This window comes from Nipponia nippon, unplaced genomic scaffold (genome assembly GCF_047370975.1).
Source record: "Nipponia nippon isolate SJK-2023a ecotype South Korea unplaced genomic scaffold, ASM4737097v1 scaffold_29, whole genome shotgun sequence".
Classification (NCBI taxonomy): Eukaryota; Metazoa; Chordata; class Aves; order Pelecaniformes; family Threskiornithidae; genus Nipponia; species Nipponia nippon.
This window is the reverse complement of record NW_028262346.1, coordinates 6,012,186-6,037,469: the sequence shown is the minus strand read 5'-3', so window position 1 is coordinate 6,037,469 and position 25,284 is coordinate 6,012,186. Positions and strand designations below refer to the sequence as shown.

General features: G+C 45.5%; 1 protein-coding gene across 1 annotated transcript in view; it reads right to left on the bottom strand.

The window, feature by feature from the left end:
- Positions 1 to 13,013: 13,013 nt before the first annotated feature.
- LOC104021079 (urea transporter 2) overlaps positions 13,014 to 25,284 on the bottom strand; it is a 345,395-nt gene continuing 333,124 nt past the window's right edge. Inside the window, exons 3-8 of the mRNA XM_087763649.1 lie at positions 20,093 to 20,284; positions 16,798 to 16,987; positions 16,678 to 16,742; positions 16,317 to 16,381; positions 14,683 to 14,734; positions 13,014 to 13,267 (exon numbers count right to left, since the gene is read on the bottom strand). Coding sequence (XP_087619775.1) covers positions 13,014 to 13,267; positions 14,683 to 14,734; positions 16,317 to 16,381; positions 16,678 to 16,742; positions 16,798 to 16,987; positions 20,093 to 20,258 — 792 coding nt within the window. The 5' untranslated portion in view covers positions 20,259 to 20,284. The remainder of the gene's footprint in view (positions 13,268 to 14,682; positions 14,735 to 16,316; positions 16,382 to 16,677; positions 16,743 to 16,797; positions 16,988 to 20,092; positions 20,285 to 25,284) is intronic.

Genomic DNA, 25,284 nt, shown 5'->3' with positions numbered 1-25,284 from the left:
TTATATACTGAGCATGACGTCATACGGTATGGAATAGCCCTGTGGCCAGTCTGGGTCAGCTGTCCTGGCTGTGCCGCCTCCCAGCTTCTTGTGCGCCACGCAGAGCATGGGAAGCTGAAAAGTCCTTGACTGGTGTAACCACTACTTAGCAACAACTAAAACATCAGCGTGTTATCAACATTATTCTCATACTAAATCCAAAACACAGCACTATACCAGCTACTAGGAAGAAAATTAACTCTATCCCAGCTGAAACCAGGACAGTGGGCAAGTGGCCTGACCCGGATACCAGTTGGTGTCCTATTCTTGGTGGTGCCTGATAAGCCAAAGAATGGCCTGCTGCTTCAGCAAGTTTGCACAGGTTTCCTTGCAAGCTAGTGGTACTTGTTAAGCCAAAGAATGGTCTGCCCTCGCGTCTTATCAGACAAAAGAGTGGTCTGCTGTCCGGTCTTATCAGATAAACACACACAAGCAAGCTTTGAGACAATTGTTCTTAACACTGCAGTCTCTTACACTACCTTAGTCATGTTGCTGCCTTCTCTCTCTGCCAGCTGCCCAGTAGGGTGTTACATGGTCTGTGCTGGCTTTTGCTCTTCAGCATAAGACAAGATAGGTGACCACATATTGGGGCCTATAGTAAGAAAACCTCAGGGACTAATGAAAAGACTCTTATTAAATTTAGCAGGCACTATATCCAGACTTAAATAAGGTAGGGGAGTGTTATAGGCCAAACAGAGGTGTTTAGGCCTAAATAAGGTGTTTGGAGCATCCACGGAGGGCTGGCAGTGATGGGGTCTCCTATGGGAGACATGCCCTTTGGATTAGGAGCTGCTGGAATACCCTTTGACATCTCATACAGCTCCAGCTTAATTCAGGCACATGGATCAGAGACTTGCACCTAACTGTGAACACCGGAGTTTAAAAACAATGTCTTACAGCCAATTCGTTATTTGTTTAGGGGCCTATTCTCAATACGAAGTCAGCAAATTTAAAACAACCAAACCTTTCCCTGCAGTGTATTCAGTTTCCTGAAGAGTAGGACTAATTCTTGGTAATTGTCAAGACAAAGAAAACGCAAGACAAGGTCCATTGTTGAGTGAATACAGAACCAGAGCTGCTTCAGGTCTCACTGGTGAGTAACAGATTGTGCAAGAAGTAAAGAATTTAGGTTGTGAGTTAATAGTCTAAATAAGATGATACAAGCACCTAATTATTGGAGTTAGTCCTTGACTCACTTGCAACTTCAGTAAAAGCCTTTTTTGGCAGCTGGGGAAGAGAATTCATACTTCAGGAATACAGGTGCTGAGTACTTAAGCTAAAGCAGGCTCACCCCTGGGCATTACACTTGCAGAACCAGACATGTGGTTAAGCAGCTCTGAGTCTTTGTGGGGGAGTGGCTGGTTAATGTACATCCTGGCCAGTTTCTTACTGTATGTTATTGGAAGGCTGATGGTGACATTTCAGGAAGTAGTAAATATTTGCACAAATAATAAATAGACATTTTCTGCCTTCTGGAAGGGCCTTGTTAATGCAAGGATAGGTTCCACATGAAAGAGGGTGAAGACAGGACCAGTATGTAGAAGAGTGTTGAATTTAACTTTGTATAGGACACAAAGGCAAGGAGCTTAACTAGAGGAGGAAGAAAAGGATGAGAGCATTGCTAGGGATGGTGTCTTGGTGCTGGAAGGCTTTTTCCTGGCTCAGTTATAATTCATTACATTGATTCATTAACCTTCGTGTTTCTCATATTTTATTCTGAAATAATGGAATAAGTGAATTGGACGCACTTTCAGTTAAATAAAAAATTCCAGCCAAGATAAATGCTCTTCATTTGGTGAATGTGCATTTACGTTTTCAATTTAAAGAATCTTACTCTTTATGTAACTTAGGCTTTCTCTGTTGCTGATCCATAAAGGCAAGGGCTGTTGGATTTGCGTTTGCAGAGTGATGTTGTGTGTCCTGTGTTAGCATGCCCAATATGTTTCCCTGCATGCTGAGTGAGGAGCTGTTTGCACTGCAGGAGCCTGGAGACGTTCTGCAGTGTGGGATGTAATGTGCATGTGAAGTGTCAGAGTCACTGTCTGGCCCACTCACATGGTGGAGAAGAAAACAGGTCTAGTTGGAAGCCCTAATTCATCAAAACTTTGAGTTTCTTTGCCATAGGAAGGCACTTAAGCGCATACTTAACTTCTCAGTGAAGCTATGTGAATTCAGTGCTTTGCTGAATAGGGACCAGAATGAATGGAAAAGGACTTCTCCTGTGGTGAGTACCTGAATGGAGTTTTGTTTCTTTCTTGTGCAAGGTAATTTTTACCCTGGGATATATGATAATTACATGCTCTAAGCCCCTGTGAGATGTGAAGCCTTTTGTCTGTTATTGAGGCTATTTGGCAGTGCATGGGCTGTGCTGCTGGCATGGCAGCTGTGTAAGGCAGTACTGCACAGTGCAAGTCTGAGACTGGAGAACTCCTTTGCTCTGGGTTTTCATGGGCAGAAATGAAGTCAGCTTGATGTACTTGGCACAGCAAAAAGACCAGGTGACCAGGTGAGTCACTTCCACTAACCTGGTTTGAACTTCACCCCTGATGAAGGCTGCGTCAATGCCCTGCATACCTGTTCTTCCAGAATATTCAAAATCAGAGTGATTAGGGGATGACCAGCAGTGCTGGTCAAACTCACATTCATAGAATCATAGAATCATAGAATTGTCAAGGTTGGAAAAGACCCTTAAGATCATCGAGTCCAACTGTTAACCTAACACTGCCAAGTCCATCTATACCATGTCCTCGAGCACCATGTCTACCCGTTCTTTAAATACCTCCAGGGATGGAGATTCAACCACCTCCCTGGGCAGCCTGTTCCAATGCTTGACCACCCCTTCGGTGAAGAAATTTATCCTAATATCTAACCCAAACCTCCCCTGGCGCAGCTTGAGGCCGTTTCCTCTCATCCTATCACTTGTTACTAGGGAGAAGAGACCGACCCCCACCTCGCTACAACCTCCTTTCAGGTAGTTGTAGAGCACAATAAGGTCTCCCCTCAGCATCCTCTTCTCCAGGCTAAACAACCCCAGTTCCCTCAGCTGCTCCTCATAACACTTGTGCTCCAGACCCTTCACCAGCTTCGTTGCCCTTCTCTGGAAACTCTCCAGCACCTCAATGTCCTTCTTGTAGTGAGGGGCCCAAAACTGAACACAGTACTCGAGGTGTGGCCTCACCAATGCCAAGTACAGGGGCACTATCACCTCCCTGGTCTTGCTGGCCACGCTATTCCTGATACAAGCCAGGATGCCATTGGCCCTCTTGGCCACCTGAGCACACTGCTGGCTCATGTTCAGGGAGCTGTCAACCAACACCCCCAGGTCCTTTTCCGCCAGGCAGCTCTCCAGCCACTCCTCCCCAAGCCTGTAGTGTTGCATGGGGTTGTTGTGACCCAAGGGCAGGACCCGGCACTTAGCCTTATTGAACCTCATACAGTTGGCCGCGGCCCAACGATCCAGCCTGTCCAGGTCCCTCTGCAGGGCCTTCCTACCTTCAGGCAGATCGACACTTCCACCCACCTTGGTGTCGCCTGCAAACTTCCTGAGGGTGCACTCGATCCCCTCAGCCAGATCATCAATGAAGATCTTGAACAGGACCGGCCCCAACACTGAGACCTCGGGAACACCACTCGTGACCGGCTGCCAACTGGATTGGACTCCATTCACCACCACTCTCTGGGCTCGGCCGTCCAGCCAGTTTTTAACCCAGCGCAGAGTTTACCCATCCAAGCTGTGAGCAGCCAGCTTCTCCAGGAGAATGCTGTGGGAGACTGTGTCAAAGGCCTTACTAAAGTCCAAGTAGACAACGACAGCCTTCCCCTCATCCACTAAGTGAGTCACCCTGTCATAGAAGGAGGCCAGGTTAGTGAAACAGGATCTCCCTTTCATAAACCCATGCTGGCTGGGCCTGATCCCCTGGTTGTCCAGCACATGCCGCGTGATGGCACTCAAGATGATCTGCTCCATGACCTTCCCCGGCACCGAGGTCAGGCTGACAGGCCTGTAGTTCCCCGGATCCTCCTTCCGACCCTTCTTGTAGAGGGGCATCACATTTGCTAGCTTCCAGTCATCTGGGACCTCCCAGGTTGACCAGGACTGCTGATAGATGGTGGAGAGTGGCTTGGCCAGCTCCTCTGCCAGCTCCCTCAGTATCCTCGGGTGGATCCCATCTGGCCCCATGGACTTGTGGGTGTCCAGGTGGAGGAGCAGGTCAGTGACTGCCACCTCTTCAACAACTGGGACTTCACTCTGCATCCTATCTCCATCTCCCAGCTCAGGGGCCTGAAAAACCCGAGGATGACTAGCTTGACTATTAAAGGCTGAGGCAAAGAAGGCATTAAGTACCTCTGCCTTCTCCTCATCCTTCGTGGCAAGGTTACCTTCCGCATCCAATAAAGGAGGGAGATTCTCCCTGGCCCTCCTTTTGTCACTGATATATTTATAAAAACTTTTTTGTTGTCTTTAATGGCGGTGGCCAGTTTAAGTTCCAGCTGGGCCTTCGCCTTTCTGATCTTCTTCCTGCATAGCCTCACAACATCCTCGTAATCCCCCTGAGTCACCTGCCCCTTCTTCCAAAGGCAGTAAGCTCTCCTTTTTTTCTTGAGTTCTAGCCAAAGCTCTCTGTTCAGCCAGGCCGGTCTTCTCCCCTGCCTGCTCGACTTGGGGCACATGGGGACGGCCTGCTCCCGTGCCTTTGAGACTTCCTCCTTGAATAACATCCAACCTTCCTAGACTCCTTTGCCCTTCAGGACTGCCTCCCAAGGGACTCTCTCAACCAGACTCCTAAACAAGCCAAAGTCTGCCCTTCTAAAATTCAGGGTAACGGTCTTGCTGACCCCCTTCCTTACTTCTCCTAGATTTGAAAACTCTATCATGTCGTGTTCGCTGAGCCCAAGACAGCCTCCGACCACCACATCACCCACCAGGCCTTCTCTGTTCGTAAACAGCAGGTCCACCGGGGCACCTCCCCTGGTTGGCTTGCTTACCAGCTGCATCAGGAAGTTCTCTTCCACACACTCCAGGAACCTCCGAGACTGCTTTCTCTCTGCTGTGTTGTATTTCCAGCAGATATCTGGTAAGTTGAAGTCTCCCACGAGAACAAGGGCTAGGGATTGTGAGACTTCAGCCAACCGCTTGTAGAATACTTCATCTGTTTCCTCGTCCTGATTGGGTGGTCTGTAACAGACTTCCACCAGGATATCTGCCTTGTTAGCCTTCCCCCTGATCTTAACCCATAAGCACTCAACCTTATCATTTCTGTCGTTGAGTTCTAGACAGTCAAAACACTCCCTAACATACAGGGCTACCCCTCCACCTCTCCTTCCTAGCCTGTCCCTTCTAAAGAGCTTGTAGCCATCCATTGCAGCACTCCAGTTGTGTGAGTGTCCTTGCTATCCAGCCTGACGTGCTCCCAGGACTCATCTTCTCAGTTCATGCAGCTGCAAGATTGCAAAACTGCTGTCTGGAAACCCACTGGGATAGGAGTGGGTCAGGAATTTGTGAAGAGTGGGTTGTAAATGGTTTATGCCTAGAGTAGGGTGTAAAAAAGCTCTACACTGTCATGGAAATTAGGTGCCAAGTTTAGGCAGAGATTCAGCCTCTCTTTCTGTAGGCTGATGCTCTGAATACTGGAGTGCTGGATTAGCAAACAACTCATCTCTTCCAGTTGCAGATTTTTCAAGATATTTTTTTAAAATGTTGCTGTTAGCGGGAGTGAAGAATTGCTTGGAATTGAGCTAGTTGGCCAAGGCCAGCACATGCCAAGGACTGCGCTGGTGGTTCAGCATCTAGGTGATGGCAAGATGCCACCTGGTGCCATTCCATTCATTAGTGTAGAGGTGGCCATGGTGTCCAACACAGGAAATGTCTTTGAGACCCTAAGAAAGGCCAGATAGTCATATTTCTCATGAAACCCAAGGAATGACAGGTCAAAGAAAAGCCAAGTGCATTCATCTGGCTGGTTCCCCTTGTTTGGATTTGTGTTCCTTGCCCTTTTCCCAGGCAGCATTATCACTTTTCTTATCAGCAATGGCCATTCCTCTAGTCTGCCCTGGATGTCTGTGGAAATAAGATTGAGTCGCAAGCACCCATGGGACTTCCACTGGAAATGGTGCTTTTCTCCATCATGATCCTAGCTCCAATTACTTACTATGACAAACTGGCTCCCAAGATAATGTGCACTTTGGCTGGAAGACATTGGCCTCTCGTATGGTCATCTTCAGCTTCAGACACCTTCAGATCCTCTCTTGTCTCCTGGTTGTGTGCATCTGTTCTGGAGGATGGAGTATCAGTTCTGCCTGGCTCTTGGCAAGATCCTGTTTGTTTCTTTGCCCTGGGACCCAGGAGCTGGTAGTGAGAAAAGCTCTCTGCCTCATGCCATGAGTCTGAACCTCAAGGCTGCTTGTTTTTCTGGTCATCTGTAGCATTGTAGACTGGATAAGCCATATTGAAACATCCTGGAATACTAGAGGGTTTTGGAAGCCCGAGGTTAACTGTATAGCTGTATTTTGGGACTGGAGAGGCAATTGCAACTCAGACAATTCTGAATTCCAGCTTCAAACCCCTCTCCTGTTCTCCTGGCTCCAGGGAAAAGCCCAAATCCAAAGGGGCTCATTTTCCAGACCTACCTCAAGACAGCAGTATCCCCATGAGAATGACAAAGCTGGCCAGACTTGCCTCCTTTTTATGACACAAGGCAAGGTGTTTTTCTGCTGCTTCATCTACTTTTTCAATTTCAGAGTCAGTTCACTTAACCTCCCCGCATCTAACCTCAGCTTGGTATTTTCACGCACTTTCCCCTTCCTTTGCCCTGGTGGTGTGGGTGTGAGTCTCACCCAGGCCATGCCTGCTTTCAAGGAAATAATCCATTCTTACAAACCTATATATTGTAGGAGATGAATGTGTTAGGCCTTAGCAAAGAGCAGAATACTATAATAGTTCCAACAAGAAACTATTTCAGCATATAAATCCCAGTGATTACTATTTTCTTGCTAAGTAGATCTTAATAGAAGGGGAAGGTTCTGTACATAGCATGGGTTTCAGCTCTGGTCAACAAGAGAAAGAAGACTGGTAGCATCCAGAAATGAACCAGCAGACAGTAGGAACAACTGAAAATTAATAATCAGTGCAATGGATAGAGGTAGAGTTACATTGGTTGTAGATGCTTATGGGGTTTTGCAAGCAGTACTACAGAGCAGCATTTTCATGCACACACACAAGCAGACATAAATAAATTTGCAGTAAAGATGCACGTTTTGTAGTAGACAAAAGAAAAAAAAGTCATATGTGTTGGATAACTCAATTTCTGGGAATGGAAAATGCCCTAAACAGGATTTAATTTACACAAGTGAAATAAACTCACTCAGCTACAGTAAGAAACCATCACTGGCTGATAGTTTGTCATCATCTTTGCCTTTCTGGTTTTCTCCACAGCCAGGAAGTTGCTGCCTGGCTTTTGGCTGAGTGGTTTTGCAGAGCGGAGATTTGTGGATGACAGAGCAATGGAGCTGTCAGCACCTAGTTGAAACGAAGGAAGTGTGGAGAAGCGGGGTCAGGTGCAAGCTGGGGTCCCCTGGAGCAAAGGTCAGGGATGTCTCTGTCTCTCTGTCTTTGCCTTTTGCAGTTCAGTGCACAGCACAATTTGATTTGCAGCTGCTGAGATGTGCTAAGCAGCCTGCACCCCTGTGCATTTTGGGTGGGTGAAGTAGTTGGATGTTTTTGGAAGGGGTCCGTATGTATATGGTGCTTCATCCCTGCTGTGCTGAGTGAAGCTGCACATTTTGGGAGCAGGAATTTGGGTCTGCCTCAACTCTCTATGCAAAGGGCTGTCTCTGGAGAAGGATGTAAGGATGCAGCTCCATGACAGCTTAAGCTACTAAATGCACTGAGGTAATTGAGTGTGCTCAGAAGCTGCTGAGCTGTAGTTGGAGGTGCCCAGGCTCATTCCCAGGGAAAATGTGGTGGAAGAAACCTTTGCTTCCCACAGAGCTATCCCTGATCTTCTCATCCTGCCACTGGGATGTGTGAATTCCAGCTGTGACAACAGCTGCAGGAGTTTGTAAAAGACCCCCTGAGAACTGTAAAATCAACCTCAATCAAGGGTTTGTTTCCTGTTTGAACTCCTTTCATCTTCCAAATTAAAACACACCCTTCTGTTGAAGGGGGAGTGAGGGGACAGTGTTTGGTAAACAGATCTCACCCTCAGAGTGGTGGTATTTCTGTAACCCTGGCAAATGTGATCTACAAAAAAACCGAGCCAGTCTGCAGTGACAGGGAATGTGTCTATCATTGCAGACCAGAGATATCTGGCATGGACAAAGCACAGAGCAACTTCCCAGCAGCTGGAAATTTTAGGGGCTTATCTTATTTGGACATGTTGTAAAGTTTTGGGTTTTTCAGCTTGTGGTGAGGCCCCGTGTTGCTGGAGCATAAAGTCCTTCCCAATATTTGCTGGTGGCTGCCAGGGTGCTGTCTGGCTCACACACAGGCTGCCTAGGAGTTGGGAGGGGGGCATTTGCCCTCCCTGTCTGACAACTTCACACCCCTATTTGCACAGAGACACTGGTCTGTAGTTGCAGGTCTGGGAAGAAGAGGTGTTGACATTGCAGAGGGGCTGAAAAAATGACAATACTTATTTTAAGCTCACAGCAGTATTGAATGGAGCAGGGAGAGAAGGGCCCGGGCTCTGCTGCAGAGCAGCTCTGGCAGCTTGAGAGTGGAGGCAAGCAAACAAACCTGCTCTGGCAGCAGATTTTAACCCATCGCACTTTGCCTGGCTTTTGCTTCCCATACAGCACTGCAGCCACTTCACCCCATCACTGTTTGAAAGCATAGCAGCAGGTTTTCTAGCCCTACAGCTTTCGGTGTCCTCCCTGGGCTGAAAGGTGTCACCATCTCCTATAGTGACCTCCCTCTGTACTGCTGTTTCTGCCTGCTCTGGACCCCAGTAGTATGTGAGGGGGTTGTTGGGTCTCAAAAAAGGTCATGAGATGAAGGAATCAGGAGGTAAACATCATGGTTCAGCAACTAGAGTGCTCTGGTGTGGATGGCAGCATGGCTCTGACCTCTGCTATAAATAATGTCCACTGAGAAGACAAATCCCTCTCCTCCATATTCCCTCAGCACAGCTTTGCTAATTGTTCATGAAGAGTGATTAACAGGTAAGTCATTCTGGAGTCATCAGTACTCAAGACAAGACATCTAAAGCACTTGCCTCAGCTTTTCCTGTAAGAGGTTCTGTGACTGATCTTATCAACAGAAGCACCTCTGTCTATGTGAGAAGAGCTGGGAACGTCCTCTCAAAGAGCAAAGTTGGTTTGTTTGTTTTTTTTAGGAGCTAAGGAGCAAATATAAGAGTAAGAAAAATGACATTTGGAGCAATAAAGTAAGCATTTTTCTTAGAACCACATAGTATATGTACTGTTTTTATATTGGACTCCAGTTATAGCAGAATAGATGGCCTTTGTTCACTGGGGAGGTCTCTTGCAATTCCTTTGTGTTGCTTAGGCTGCTCCCATCTGCCACTGCTGTTCACATTTTGAAGGCAAATTTTCAGGAGGTTGTTTTTATATATGCAACTGCTAGGCCAGGCATTGATTTGTACAGGAATATTTATTTCATTTTCTGTGGAGGTGAGCTGGGTGGAGTGACTGCTCTAATTCTAGAAGAGGCTTTTGGTTTTAGGCTTTTCTTTTTTTTATGGGCACATTTGTTTTATGTTAGATCTCTGGGAACTGTCTAAAAATTATTAGTCCCATTGAAAACTGTACATTTTCTTTCTCTTAATGAAAATTTTCTATAGAATTCAATAGACAGCAGGCTGTTGGGGCTACCATTGATAACTTCAGTTAGTGCTTTTATTGCCTACTGCTCCCTTCCAGGAGACACTTGATTTGTCTTGGCTGTTTTCAAGAATTATTAGTACTGGCTATAGTTACTTAAATCTTTTGATTAGCTAGAGACTTAATAAAGCTGTTTATACCCTATTTTTTATGGATGGCTTGAACTCTAGAAATTGCTTTACTAATTGATTTCAGGATGGATGTGCTTGTGGCTGAGGAATTAATGTCTGCAAAGGCTCTTACATGACAAATTCTTTCCAATAGCCATATTGTGCTTGGACTTCACTCTTATTTTTAAGAAAAATAATATGCTTGGCATAACTAACCACGGTTGAGGTTTTTCTTAAAAAATATGGTTCTAGCATTATTTTAGCTGACTCTATTATAGTATTTTTGTAACTTTGTGTTGCTACTATTCAAATCTTTCTCTAATGCTGGATTGTGTATGAGGTAAATTAAACTCTGAAGAGCACTGCTAGTCCTGCTAGTTTGCATGTGCTTTATATTTCATCAACTGCTATAAAGGGAAGGTGTTCAGGCAGCTATGTATCACCTCATGTGTTATTCTGCCTTTCTTTGTTTCTCTACAGCAGCAATTACATTGGGATGTCCCTGATCTTGCAGTCTGTAGTGGCCAGATGAGACTGCTTTTTTAATAGCACTGGTTTGCTGGCATCATGGCTCAAAGGGCAGCTTGGCAGCCTGTTCTCCTGTGGCCCTCTGCTTTCTTCCCTGCCTGCTGATGCCTTTTCTGATGGTGTCATTGCTTTTTCTGGAGTCACCATGCAGGAATAAGCAGCTGCACATGCAGCCTATAAACGCCCTTTAACACTGGCTGAGACTGTTGAACCATTTGCAGCAGTCCTCTGTGATACCTTTAAGGCTTAACTGCCTTTATACAATGCCTGGGTCATGGGTTGCTTTTTGCAAACAATCTGTTTCTCCTAAATTAGCGGTTCTCATCTCTTGCCCTTGTGTTACAGAAGTACACCTGTGCCTCTGGGCTCCTGCTGCTTGTCAGAGTTCAGCATCGGCAGGAGGCTGCTGCGATTTGCATGGGTGGTTTTGACCACTGTAGTGCGTTTCTTTCCTGCTTGCTGCAGTTGTACATCTGTCAGATCTTCCTCCCTCTACTAGAGATAGGTCAGGTATGGAGCTGTCAGTCCCATCCCTCTTAGTTTGCCCTGGGCCAACAAAAGTCTCATGGCTAATATGTCAGGCAGACTGCTGGGATTCTTGGTCTTTTATTAATCTCCAAGAAGACTTCTGGCATGTGGGAATGCCAGCTCGCTCCCTCGGTGCTTTCCTGGAGGGCATTTGTAAGGTCAGGTTCAGAGGTTAGCCTGAGGTCTAAAATGGGACAGAGGTGTAACACAGGTGCTCAAGTCGGAGGGTGGAAGAGGTTATAATGGCTGCAAAGCTCGCTGGATCCCTAAATGTTCAATGACAGGGTTATCTTGGCTACTGAAATCTGGACTTATCTGCATGTGTGAGGCTGTCCTGCCAGGTGGAATCTCAAATCTGTCATCATCCAGATAGGGGAGGAAGTAGGACATAAATTTTACTAAAGTCCCTGGAATGGCCCGACCTATTTGAAAAGCGTCTCAGCATACTTATATGGCACCATATTTTTGTCTCCCAGGCTGACTTCAATCTTGGATGCTCCTTCTAGGGGACATTTAGAAGAGTTGGCAGTTACTGTTGCTGCTGGTATTTTGTTTATAAAGGCACAAATGGTCCCATGAGCAGCACCCAGCCTCACGTTTTTTAAAAAGGTCCATGAACTGGGTGGGAGCTGGGCTCCCACCTGCTCAAAAACCGTCAAATGAATCTGCAAAACAGCCCCACATCAAGAGGCAGAAAGGACAGTGTCTGATCTGAACATTTGTGGTTGCATAGTCTCTTTGCATTTTAAATCTTCAAGTCCTTTGGGTCTGTGATTTTAAACTGATCATGTGAAATGACTTTAGAACAAAGAAGCCTTTCTGTCAGGCTTGTTTTGCAGAGGTTTTGGAAAAGGTTCCCAAGGAAAGTCCTCTTTAGGGCAATTGGCCCTTCCCTGTTGTAAGGACTTGGAGAAGGCATAAAGTGGCAGTGTCCTCCTTGCACCTTATGCCTGTTACAAACCAACTCCCAGGGAGAATATCAGCAGCACGGTCCTCAGCTTCCCATGACTAACTCCGATTATGCCTTGTGATGTTTCTCTGGGCCAGACACTGAAGACCCATGAGAAGATCCCAGTCTGACACCCAACAAACATCAAGGGGAGCCTTTGACTTGTTCATTGGCTTAATGCAAGGGAACTGCTGCCCTAGGAAAAGGAGAGAAAGAACTGCAGTAACTGCCACCAGCAGTAAATGTTTATCTCATTCTTTACATGAAGTTTTCCTATTTCCCACTGGATGCATGTAGGGATTCAGACCTACTATCCTGCATTCAGCAGGAGAGAGATCTTCTATTTTTAAGACAGAAAATGATGCAAGGAAAAGAAAAATGTTTGATCATTGCTAGCTAGTTGCTTTTCTAGCCTGATTAAAGCATATATACTCATACCTTCATTGTCTTGGCACTTAATGAGGAGTCAGGAGATGGCATCAAAAATTGGATGCACTCTGTAAGAACATTTACCTGTGTATGTTGTAGCTGTTAAGAGGGGTTAAAAGGGTTAAACACTGATGGGACACAAGAAAGGAAGAGATCACTCTGTTTATTCCACATTCAAATATACATGTTCTTAATTTGAAGTGCAGGTCTTTGCATAGTTCTTACATTATTTATTGTTATTAGATACCAAGACCTTCTCAGAATATTTATTTTGTTAAGTAAGTTACACATCTGAAGTTAAATACAGCCTCTTGTCAACTTTCATGTTCTTCTGCCTATTCTTACAATTATTATTGATAAGAGGTGACTTTCAAGTTAACAACATGTGGATTGTTAAGGCAGCCATTATTCTGTTATCTGAGTGCTTTTTGGAAAGTTTAGCTCAAGGGCAAATCATGTTTTCTCCAGAGCGTGGGATGTCAAATTCCCAGCCTGCAGACCGCTGCCAAAGGTGGTGTTTGTGGCTATGGTGTGCTTGGATAGCATCTGAAAACCTGCCCCCAAAACTGTACACTTATGGACAATTGAAATCAGTAAATGTGGCAGTTTTTGGGGGTGCACAGAGAGGTGCCTCCTATGCTTATTTTTGAGTCACTGGAGGGTTTCTGCTCTTCTCTCCTGCTCTCTGATGCTCTTCTCTTCATTCGCAGGTAGTAGATCTGGTTGGCTTCTGGGTAGGTGACTTTGCAGAGAGGGATTTTGTAGATGGCTGGGTTGTCTGAATTTATCAGCAAAAAGAGAAGTGTGGAGAAGCAGAAAGGCCAGGTGCAGAGTGGCAGCCCAAGCCAGGAGGGGAAAGGACAAACAGATAGGTGGATTTTGATACCTCTTTTTGCATGTTCCCTTTGCTAACTTCTGCCTGTTGCTAAATTCTTGCATTTGAGAAGCTGGGAGAGCCTGCGCTTTCCCTGGGGACAGTGTGACACAGGACATGCCTTCCTGAAACCCCCATACAGGATCCCCCATTTGGATCCAGAGAAAGATGCCCAGATGCAGGAGCCTACATGGCGGGGGCTACATGTGAGCTAGGTTCCTGCTGGTCACTGGAGGACTGGGAAGCTCCTCTGCTACCAAATGTCAATTCAACTGCTCACACAGAGGTGTCTAGTTTATGGCAAATGTACGGGGCTACGTAAGGCATCCCACATTGGAGACCTCTGTCCTTTTGGAGATGCAGCTGTTGGCCAGAATGGCACTCGGCAGCAATATTGAAGCAACTGAATCAGGCTCCAGAGCTCTGCTGACTGTAATGAAAGCCAAGACACCCAGCTCACACGTAGACATTTAAATTCTCTAATAAATGAACTGAATTCTACCCTCACTGTCCTGTAAAATGTCATGTACTGAGAGTACTATTCACACATATTGACTGTCCTCAATGCCCATGTCTTACTGGCATCGCATCCAACCCTCAGTCCTGCTCTGTGACCCCGCCTCTTGACCTGACTTGAGGTCTGCCAAAAACAAGATCACAAGAAGAAAAAGTAAATATTCATTTTTTCTGATGCATCCCAGAAGCAGGTGTGCTTAACAAAGCAACTCATCTGCAGGGACCTACACAGTACTGAGTGGATGCCAGATGAATACATTTAATGCATGAAGCTGCTAGTTCTAATTTTTTTTTTCTTTTAAGTTACTAAATCAATTTTATTAAAATATGGTTTTACTTTAACCTCTCAGATCTTAAAGAAGAAACAAAGCTTGGCATTTCTGGCTTCACCTTTTTCTTGATCTGTCCAGATAAAGCAATTTTGTATTTAAGAGAACAGTCTCCCCCTCATTTTACTTCTCATATCCAGATCAAAAATAATATCTGTGGGTAGAGTGGGAGAAAGATCTCGGAAGAAGTAAGGAAAAATTTAGATCATTGGGAATTGTTAAAAAACATTGCCTGCAACTAAGTGTTGCATCTCAAACCACTCGCTGGTGCTGGAATTCACATATAGATGCACAATCCTGCTGTGGATGCCATGCTCCAAAGTCTTTGAAATCTTATTATCAGCTGCAGAGTCTGCAAGTGCACAATTCAACTGACAGAGATTCTATACAAGACCTGCCATTGGCTGCAATATTCTCATTTCAATGCTGTCAAAACTGACATGGAGAATTTTGGGGTACTTCCTTAGCATTGTATCATAGCAAATCAAAATACAGTTAAAACAAATAAACAAAAATTCCATTAAAAAAAGGTCAGACTTACCACAGAGAGGGCATTAGCAAGAGCTGCTCCAGAGTAGGCACAAAATAATGCTGAGAAAAGAAGACCAAAGACAGCTCAAGATGAGGAAAATCTTGCTCATCTCTCCAAAGAAATTATCAGAAACAGTAATATTGTCCAAATGCACAGTAAAGTATCCTGCCAGCTACCTGATGTGAGGCTTAATGTTATAATTCAACAATTAATTAAAATGCCTCAGTGTTCCATCTGGCCATGTGGACTACATTTGGTCCTATCTGCTTTGTAGAGATGGATGGTGAATGAAGAATGTGGTTTTGTCAAGAGCAAGTGATGGTGATATTTCTTTTATCTTTAATTTCTTCTTAATTGGCACAACTTGACCTGTGTGCAGTGGGGGATTACAGGGATCCTCCTCTACTTGGCACTGGTGAGGCTGCACCTCGAATACTGTATTCACTTTCGGGCCCCTCACTACAAGAAAGACGTTGAGGTGCTGGAGTGTGTCCAAAGAAGAGCAACAAAGCTGGTGAAGGGTCTCAAGAACAAGTCTTATGAGGAACGGCTGAGGGAACTGGGGTGGTTTAGTCTGGAGAAGAGGAGGCTGAGAGGAGACCTTATTGCTCTCTACAACTACCTGAAAGGAGGTTGTAGCGAGGTGGGGGTCAGTCTCTTCTCCCAAGTAACAAGGGATAGGATAAGAGGAAACGGCCTCAAGTTGCGCCAGGGGAGGTTTAGATTGCATATTAGGAAAAACTTCTTCACTGAAACAGTAGTCGGGCATTGGAACAGGCTGCCCAGGGAGGTGGTTGAATCTCCATCCCTGGAGGTATTTAAAAGACGGGTAGATGTGGTTCTTAGGGACATGGTTTAGTGGTGGATTTGGCAGTGATAGGTTAACAGTTGGACTCGATGATCTTAAAGGTCTTTTCCAACCTAAATGATTCTATGATTCTGTTCGATGATTCTATGAAATTCTCCACCAGTGTCTGTCCTGTGGCTTCGAACCACAAGCAGTTAGCAGTGGGCCTCCTTGCCCCAGGATGTCAGAGGTGGCAAAGCAGAAGATAAGGCATCCAAGGACAAAGTCAAGGAAGGGAAAGCTATGGAGCAATCCAGAAACTGTGCTCAGGACAGAAAACTAATGAAATGCAAATGGTTGGAGGCTGGGTGAATCTTCACGGGAATTTTATATATGATACACTGTTCTTAAACTCTTCCCATAAAGTCTGGTTTTGGCTGCTGTTGGGGATGAGTTCTTTGAGTAGATGGATTTTAAACTGATCTTGTGCAAGAGCTCTCTTCTTATGACACACTTCCTCTAATGATGCATGTAGTTACAAAAAGGCTGCTTCTATGAATCTGTTTAGTTGCTAATTTGTTAACCTTCTGTTCATGGCATAGTTTGTTCTCCTTTCACAAACAGTACTTCCACCCTTTCTAGATGTTTTTACATTATCAGGGCCTAAAGGTGCTTCTCTCTGTGCTTGCAGCTTGCACATCCAAGCTCAACTCTGATGCCACCAGACAAATAGCTCTTGCATAGTACATAGTTTTCCAGCAGAGTGGTAGCCAATGTTGACTCTAAACCTGTACTACTCATAGACTGCCTGGCTGCATAAATTTTTGTCTTCCCTTTATGTAAAAGATACGTATCACAGGCAAGTGTCAGCAAATGAGTCTGCCAGGTCAAAGCATAGAACCTTCCCCCAATCACAGAGACTCACTGAAACATAATTTATAAGTGTCCTGCTCACAGTGAAGGGAGTGTAGGGAAAGGATGAAAAAGCAGTGAGGTAACTGGCATATTGGATTGCACTGGTGTATGGAAGGCAGGAGTTTGGAGACTGATAAATGATGATGATCCAAGGGGTTTCCCGTGACCCAAAGGACCTACATGACTGTGATGATGGCTACTGGAGAGAGATAACTGTCTGGTCTCACAAAGACAGCCAACTATGGGGACAGGCCAGCTGTTCCTGGACCACAGCTCTGTCCTCACGTAACTGCATCCAAACCATCCATAAGGAAAGCCAGTCTGCTGTCTCTAATGTACTCAAATATATGACCCATCAGTGGGTTCCTGATACCATAAGGATCAATTTTTATTAAGTGCCTGGACGTGAGGTACCACCTACCTGTCCTGACTGAGGGCCAGTGCAGTTAATGTCGACACGGTTGTTCCAGTACAGCCCATGAGCATCCACCAGGAGCTCTGGATGAAGATCCCCACTAAAATGATCAGCCCACTGAGAGGGTTGTTGACAAACATCACCTGAGAGGTCCCTCGCAAGATCCAGTCCACCAGCTGGACCATTAGGGGCTTATCTGGAGGAGATCAAATAAAAATGCTGGTGATAAAGCATCATTTCAGCAGGACTCCCTCAAAGCACACTCATCTCTATAGTTACTTTCTGGCCACAGAACAGAGGCGATGTATCAACAGGACTGTAAAACTGGTCTCTGATTTATTGCTGTCTGAGCATATTTTGCATCTGGCACTTGAAAAGCTAATAGGGATGGACTGAGCACTGCTATAAAGTTCATGGAGGGATTAATAAGTGGCTTATTTATGGTGGTCAAAGAATAGTCTTTCTTGCATGGTAGATTGCTTAAGATTCTGCTATAAATTTAATGAGGAGATAGTCCCTTTTTGGTGTATAATTCGGATGCAGAGAGGGAAAGACTGAAACTAGTTTATATGTGGATAGGGAAATATGAAAAGGAAACACTTTTGCTGTTTTAGGGATCCAGAACATGGAGGTACACTGTATATAGGAGATGGGGTCAAACTGTCAAAGGTGTCTAAAAAAGTACTTTGGGAACCTAAATTAAGAGAATAGTTATTATAGCTTGAACTGTACTCAGGGGAAAGAGGCATTTCCAAAGGACAAAGAGCCATTGCTCTTTAGAGAAGACTATTGAACCTGGACAGAGCAAATGGGCACCAAGCTTGGGTACCTCAGGTGAGTGCAGCGGGGAAGGTGGGATGTGTGTGGGGCTGAGGGCAGCCTGTCTGAGGGCATCTATGTACAGTGCTCCTAATGATCTCCATGGGGCGAGGAGGGTCTTGTAGCACTGCAAAACCTTTTTGCTGCTGGCTCTTCTACTGCAAATTGACTTGAAGTCTTTTTCTGCCACACGTCTGGGAAAGGTGTAACCATTTGTACTGCTGTGCATTATTAAGCATGATACAAGGAGAATAAATGAGAAAGAGGGGCTGCTTACATGTACAATATGTTCATGCAATGTGTATATGCAGCTTTCACCTTCTTAAATATTTAAAATGAATTCAATTAGTTTAGATTGTTAATTAGACACAGCATAAAGTGCCAGACTACTTTTTGAATCTGGGCAATGACTTATTCCTAAAAACTCCTCTCTTCCCCACTCCCTCCTTTTCCACTTCCCTGTGTTGTATTTACAGGCAAGTCTCAAGTTTTGCTTTCTGATAAGATTAGCTTAAACAGAGGATCTTTGAAGGGCTGGGTACCACTCTGCATCTCTTCGGTATCACTGGGAGAGCCCTCCCAAGAGGCTGGAGTGCAAGTTGAGGGATGGCTTTGCAAGCATCCCTCAGGCTGTGCATTGTTGGGGAGCCAGGCAGTTACAATCAGGGAGGAATGAGTTCCTTAGAGAAAAATGACCAGGCTTGTCTGAAATAATTTTTACTAATATTTGGTGTCGAGCTATGAAATATATCAGCAATGCTCATGGTTTTAGACACAAGCATAACTGGAAGTGTTCAAATATAACTAGTGGGAAGTAGCCAAAGCTTTTGAGAACACTGAGTAAGAAAAGCTGTCTACCAAGCATGGACGACTGGAGTAAAGAGAAAGCAGGAGATGTTCTCCTGTGGCTGGGGATCACACTGCCAGCCTGATGAGCTCCCTGCCTGGAGGCATCTCAGCCAACCTCCTCCACCAATGTTAGCCACTGCACAGCCTGGCTGTACATGGCTGTCTCTTATTTCTCTCCTGTTGTTGGAGTTGTACTGCTAACAAACGTAGTCTTGACAGAGGAACCACAGTCCCAAATAGCCTCTCAAAACCCCAAATCCCTAATAATTCTGGTTAACGCAGACCATCTGCTCATGTATTGTTCCTGTCTGAAGAGTAAACCAGATCAGTACTTGCTTTGTATTTTATAGCAACATAACAGCCACAGTGCTTATTGCTCCCCCAAGGCTGGTAATGCAAGAGCCTTTGCCCACACAATCAGGAGTCAAGTCCCCATTGCCAGCCCACACGCAGACGAGGAGATGGTTGCTGATCCATAGCACTTACAAACAAGGCTAAATCCCCAGCCCTGATATGTGATTCTGGGCACCACTATAAGGAACGTGATGCTAATGACACATAACTGATTAAGTGTAAAAGATGTCTTTTGCCTGTGCTGAATTATGCCTGCAGCCATGGTAATGGCAAGAGGATGCAGTGAGATCCCCTTCCTGAGAATAAAATGATCATAGAATCATAGAATGCTTTGGGATGGAAGGGACCTTTAAAGGTCATCTAGTCCAACCTTCCTGCAATTGGCAGGGACATCTACAACTAGATCAGGTTGCTCAGAGCCCCATCCAGCCTGGCCTTGAATGTTTCCAAGGATGAGGCATCTACCACCTCTCTGGGCAACCCGTTCCAGTGTTTCACCACCCTCATCGTGAAAAATTTTTTCCTTGTGTTCAGTCTAAATCTACCCTCCTTTAGTTTAAAACCATTACCCCTTGTCCTGTTGCAGCAGGCTTTGCTAAAAAGACTATCCCCATCTTTCTTGTAGGCCCCCTTTAAGTATTGAAAGGCTGCAATAAGGTCTCCCCACAGCCTTCTCTTCTCCAGGCTGAACAAACCCAGCTCTTTCAGCTTTTCCTCATAAGAGAGGTGTTCCATCCCTCTGACCATTTTTGTGGCCCTCCTCTGGACCCACTCCAACAGATCTATGTTCTTCCTGTGCTGAGGACTCCAGAGCTGGATGCAGTACTCTAGGTGGGGTCTCAGCTTTTCATCTACCAGTACCCCCAAGTCCTTCTCCTCAGAGCTGCTCTCAATCCCTTCATGCCCCAGCCTGTACTGATACCGGGGATTGCCCTAACCCAGGTGCAGGACCTTGCACTTGGCCTTGTTGAACCTCATGAGATTCACACAGGCCCACTTCTCCAGCTTGTCCAAGTCCCTCTGGATGGCATCCCGTCCCTCAGGCGTGTCAACTGCACTGCTCAGCTTGGTGTCATCTGCAAACTTGCTGAGGGTGACATGATCTGGGTTAAAAGGCCAGAAGATTGTAGTGAGCTAGGACCACGCTGCCTCTGCTCTGCCTCAGGGGGTGAAATGGTCCCTTGTCTTGTGCCCCAGCACTGAAAGTACTATTGGCAATATAGATGTTCCCAGCTAGCTCTTCCTAGCCAGAGAGCCCCAAACATATCCCTCTGCTTACTTTTCATCCACTCTCCATATTCTTGCTTTTCTTCTGTGAGATACCTGGAAACTTGGTGGATCTGATTTCTGCTTCTCCCCAGCAGCTCCTGGGCTGTTGGCTTCTGCTCCGCGTACAACTGCCTCTCACCAGGACGTTCAGCCACAACGATCTCTCCAAGCTCCATCTCTTTTGGGTAGTGAGAAGAGGTAACTGTAAATCACAAAGCCCATGTGTTAGAAAACCTTTTGGATTGTGCCCTGGCAACTTTCTGCTGTACTTTAGAGCCCCATGGTGATATCCTTTTTCAAAGATGGGATGTTTAATGGAGAAGGGACCTGCCTGAACCACTGCTGAGAGTGGTGTGCGCTGCTGCCCGGGGCAGTGGTGTCTCCTCTTGGGGATGAGGACCAGAAAATGACCCACTGATGTCATGGAGCTGTGGCACAGAGCTGCAGGAAGAAAGAGGGACGTGACATAAGTGCCCTGCAGCATCCCACCCTCACTCCAGCTCCTGATGCACCATGTGACGATCTTCTGGTTGGACAGGGGACATAACCTTTGCCAAGTTACCAAGTGGTACCTGCGTGCTGTTGCAGCTACCAAGGAGGGAACCTGCTGATGTTTGGCTAGCAGCGAGCTGGAGGGAAGCAATGCAAATTGCCAGTACAGTGGCAGACAGCAGGAGACAAGAAAATACTGAAGGAGAGGCTGAAACCTGTATCCTATTTGATGTTTTGAGCTGGTGTGTTCATATATCACAGCAAATCTATGGCCTTTCCATGCTCCTCATTCCACATTTGCCTTTCATAGACTATCAAGAGCAAACTGGATTAGCATCAAAATATTGCACAGAAATCAGCATCCACGTGTGGCTTTAGACAAAGATAAGCACCTTGGTTCAGGGCTGTGTGCTCTTTAATTAATAGGTGAATACCCAGGCACATGTTAACCCAGATTACGGATTTAATAAACTCCTTATTACAGTTGCAGGGCTCTGTTTGTTAAAAAGTCCATTAAGATATAAACCCTTAAGAGAAAATACACCGCACCCTAGTGAGCTACACTGCAGGTTACATCTGCAAAAATGCCACCCTGCTTTCTGATGGAGTCTGACATCGGCTGGTCTGTGGTTTGCTCTAATGATTTTGGAAAAGTGTGTCCGGATTTCTAGGTGTTGCCCAAAAGTGGGCTGTGTTGTGAAGTGCTTGCCCCATGTTTCGTGGAATATGGGCACCACCTTCTGTTTTTCTGGTAGCTCAAACAGGTTGTCTGTCAGTGTTAAAGCCTGTAGCAGCAGCAGGACAAGCTTGGAAGGGATGCCTGGCTGGAGGGAAGGCTGTTTTGCAGAGAGGAACACTGACAGGCAGATGGTAAAAATATCTGTGCCTCTGAATGCCCTAATAAGAAGGTCCTTGAGCATCAAAAGATGTTTTCCCTTCACCCCGGCAGCACAATGCTAAGTGCAGCCCTGCAAATGGATTGCACAGCGCTTGTTGTCTAGTGCTTTGGCTCTCTCTGCTGGCAGCTCGTCCCTACCGCAGTAAGATTCTTTGTGATGACCTTCTTGCACAGGCATAATCCTGAGGCTGGATGTACGGGCAAGAGATGTTGTTAAGTGTAACTGTAAAAACTAAACCTAACCAGCGCTCAGTTTGCTTGATCCTAAGGGGGAGGAGGATTACAGAAGGTATTGAGTGGTCTAAAGCAACAAATGGGGTTCTGCAAGGAGTGGACACCCTCAAAACCTTGCTCATGCATGTCTCATGGGGTCGTGAGCAAGGAGATTTCCAGGTTCTGTCCAGCTGCGCTCAGTGCAGGAATAAGCAAGGAGCAAAAAAGGAGGGAGGGTGTGGGTCTGTTGTGTCCATGTGTCCCCCCTGCTGTGTTCTGTCCATCCGTCCTATATTTCATCCCCTCCTTCCCCCCCCCCCCCCCCCCCTTTTTTTTTTTGCTATCTATAATCTGATTCTGGCCAGAAGCTGAGTCCAATCCCTGGTTTCAGTTAAGGCAGCCTTGGTGACTGTCATTTTTGGCTAGTTCCTTGTGGTTAGCCAGAAGAATATTGGTGTAGGGAACACTGAGCAGGAATCCCCTTTCTCCTCCTATGTGTCCTCAGCTGAGGGAATTTGCTATGATCAGATATTGTGAATTTGCATCCCTCTGAGGTCCTACTGGAAAACCAGGTATTTGTGCCTGAATTCATCCCACAAACACTTGGCTGTGTAAGATGTGTCATTGCCCTGTGCTTCCTGGTAGTCAGTGTAGCTTTGGGCACCTTCAGATGGAAGTCAACCCATCTCAGCTCAGAACTGCCTTCCAAAAATTCCTGTTCTTCTCTTTGATAACTCAACCTCAGTGCTCCAGTCAAACCACCCAATGTTTTTTTTGGAGGGACACAGGGTCTGAGGTCAACAGCACAAGCAGAGAAGAGACTCCAGAGCAATGCCAGGCTAGCACCTGGCTGTCATAGAGGTTGCTTTTCCTCCAGAGCTCAATATTCATATTTAGCAGGTGTGGCTGATATCAGAGATATTCATTGTTGCCTGTTTTGTTTATTTGCTCATGTTCCTTCCAGAAGACTTCTCAAAGAGTTTCAAGAGTTGAGGTGGGTTCAGACAGCTACAGTGGATCCACATAAAGGAGACTGGAGCATCTCTTAGGATCTTGAAGTCTTGGGGATGCATCAGTAAAGAAAGGTTAGTGGCCCCTTTGCTGTGAACAATATCCACCACCAGCAACTGAGTGCAGCTGTTACCAACAGGGAGAATAAATGCTGAGTGGTTGTGTCTATGTCTTCATAGCATCTGAAAATCTCACGCTTATTTTAAACCTCACCAGGAAAAAATACTGTTGGGTTTTACAAAGCAGAAACATCATTGCAGAGCTTCTAAAGCTTGTATTTACAAGATTGCACTGTTCAGTTCCCTCTGAAATTGAGACATGAGACATATATTTTTAAAAAGCGTGTCCTTACTCACATAATTTAACTGTTAGAGGTTAAGTGCAAAGCAGTCACGTGACAGCCCTTTGCAGTCAATACAGAGAGAAGCTAGTATCTCCGGAGAGTGATTCACGTCCCTTTTCTTACATACCTATCTGAGATGTGAAAAAAAAGGGTGTCTGTCTCTCTCTTTCCACTAGCTGCAAAGGGAGCCTGGTTGCTGAGGTTTTAGAGAGCTATTTTCAGGCAAGAGAAATTCCAGTGTAAGAGATTTTGCCAAGGTCAACCTTGAAGTTTATGGAAGTGGGACCTGGAGTCCCAGGCTAGTGCTTTAAATCACCGAGCCATCTGTAACAGGCCTGTAATCTGCATCAAGAAGGGCAACAAAGCTCTGGAGCTAAGAAAAAAAATTAGTCTCTTCCTATGATTTCTTTTTGTTATCTCCCTGCAGATCAGAAGGGAACTAAATCTCTGCTTGGAAAGTAGCACACTCACCCACCTCAGATGGGAAGGCAACCTGGGACATGACTGGAGGAGATGGCTGAAAAATTACCAATTTTTTGGGGAAAGGAGTAGTGCAAAAAAGAGATATGGGGATGCTGAAATTCTTTGTACTGCCACAGCAGTGAACTGTGGGCTTTACAGCAGAGGAGCCCAGGGGGCTGCAATAGCTAGAGAAGATCCTGGAGGGCTGTGATGGGCACAGTGATCCCTGCAGGAGCATCACCCTGGAAAAACACAATTTCTTTGCAGCGAGCACCTGTCAGTTGATAGGCTTGTGCTCAGTGGTACAGGCTCCATGAATAATAGAGAAATCATTTGAACAATTAGCTAATTAGGGCTAATGAGAGCCTGAATCACTTATGGCACACTTAGGGCTGATGGGGAGTTCCTTGAGAAAAGGGCCTTTTGTCAGCAAACACTGATTCATCAGTGTGGTAATGAGCTGTCCTGCTTCTTACGAACATTTATCAGACTGCGGGGTAATGCCTGGTGGTTAGGCTCATCTCTAGACCTACCTGTGCCTGCTCACTCCCAAACAGACAGCTGTTGTAGCATGCTCTTGCGGTGCAGGATACTGATAGCACAGAGCCTTGTATTTTTAAGATTCCCAGAGTAAGCACTGGGTTTCTTTTTCGCTTGTGCTACTACAGAAAATGTTCACAGTGTAGCACCTTCACACAGCCTGGTGTCCCCATTAAAAAAACCCCAGACACAATACAGGTGGGCTGTGAACAGTGGGATGGTGCATGACCAGGGTGATGGGTGACGCATAACACTTGAGCCAACTTTTCTACAGGGCTGCTGTTTGTGTAGGGAGCTTAGCCTTATGTTAAGATACCTGAAGCCAAGCCTCTGCAATTGTTCTTTCCTCTTCTATGCTAAAGCATAGAGGTGATCAGAAAAGCATTGACTTCAAGGGATGTGGCCTCACAAGGGCCTTGAAAAGAAGCAGTTTGTAAAAGCACATTGCTCTCATAAGAAACCATAAAGAAATAGAAAAGAAATACAGTGAACAGCTAGAGGGCAAAACTTTGGGATTGTGACAGAATGCTTGGCTGAGTCATAACGACTTTACCAAGAAAAGCTCTACCAAGGATCAACACTGAAAACAAATGAAGAAAGCAGGGCATTTCAGAACAGTTACTGAGGTTGAATGAAACACAATTGCAGAGAGCAGGTATGAAACACTTAGCCACAGACCTTTACAGTGAAAAAAAAAAAAAAAATCCACCCAAAAGGAAAAAAATGCTGAAGTAAACTTGTTTCCTATCACAGGCATTAAATGAAACTACGTTCCAGAGCAGCTCTGTCATATTTGTACAAACACAACCACTGCACAATGGTTAGTAATCAGAATAGTTTAACTTATGGGGCTAAATATGACTCTTACATCCTTATTTAGATACTTGGCTTTTACGATGTGGTCTTGGAGCCTTTCTGCATCTTCCTTTCCCAGTCTCTGTAGTATGTAATGCAATACTTTGCTTTGCTCCAAGGCGATACTTTTCTTTACAGTTTCTTTGTTTCCCTCCGTTGCAGCAGTTTTGTCCTAGTGTCTTGTGTAGAAGTTGTGCTGATACCATTTGTATATGGATTGTATGTATATACATATGTGTGCGTGTGTGTAGCTGTGGAGAAGGAGGGTTTGCCTTCCTTACCATGGGTCTCCTGAATGATGTTTGCAGAGAGGGATTCCTCTTGACTCCCTTTAGCCATTTAAAGGCTTATAGTTTTCGTGCTTTCTATGGTCAACATAGACTGATCG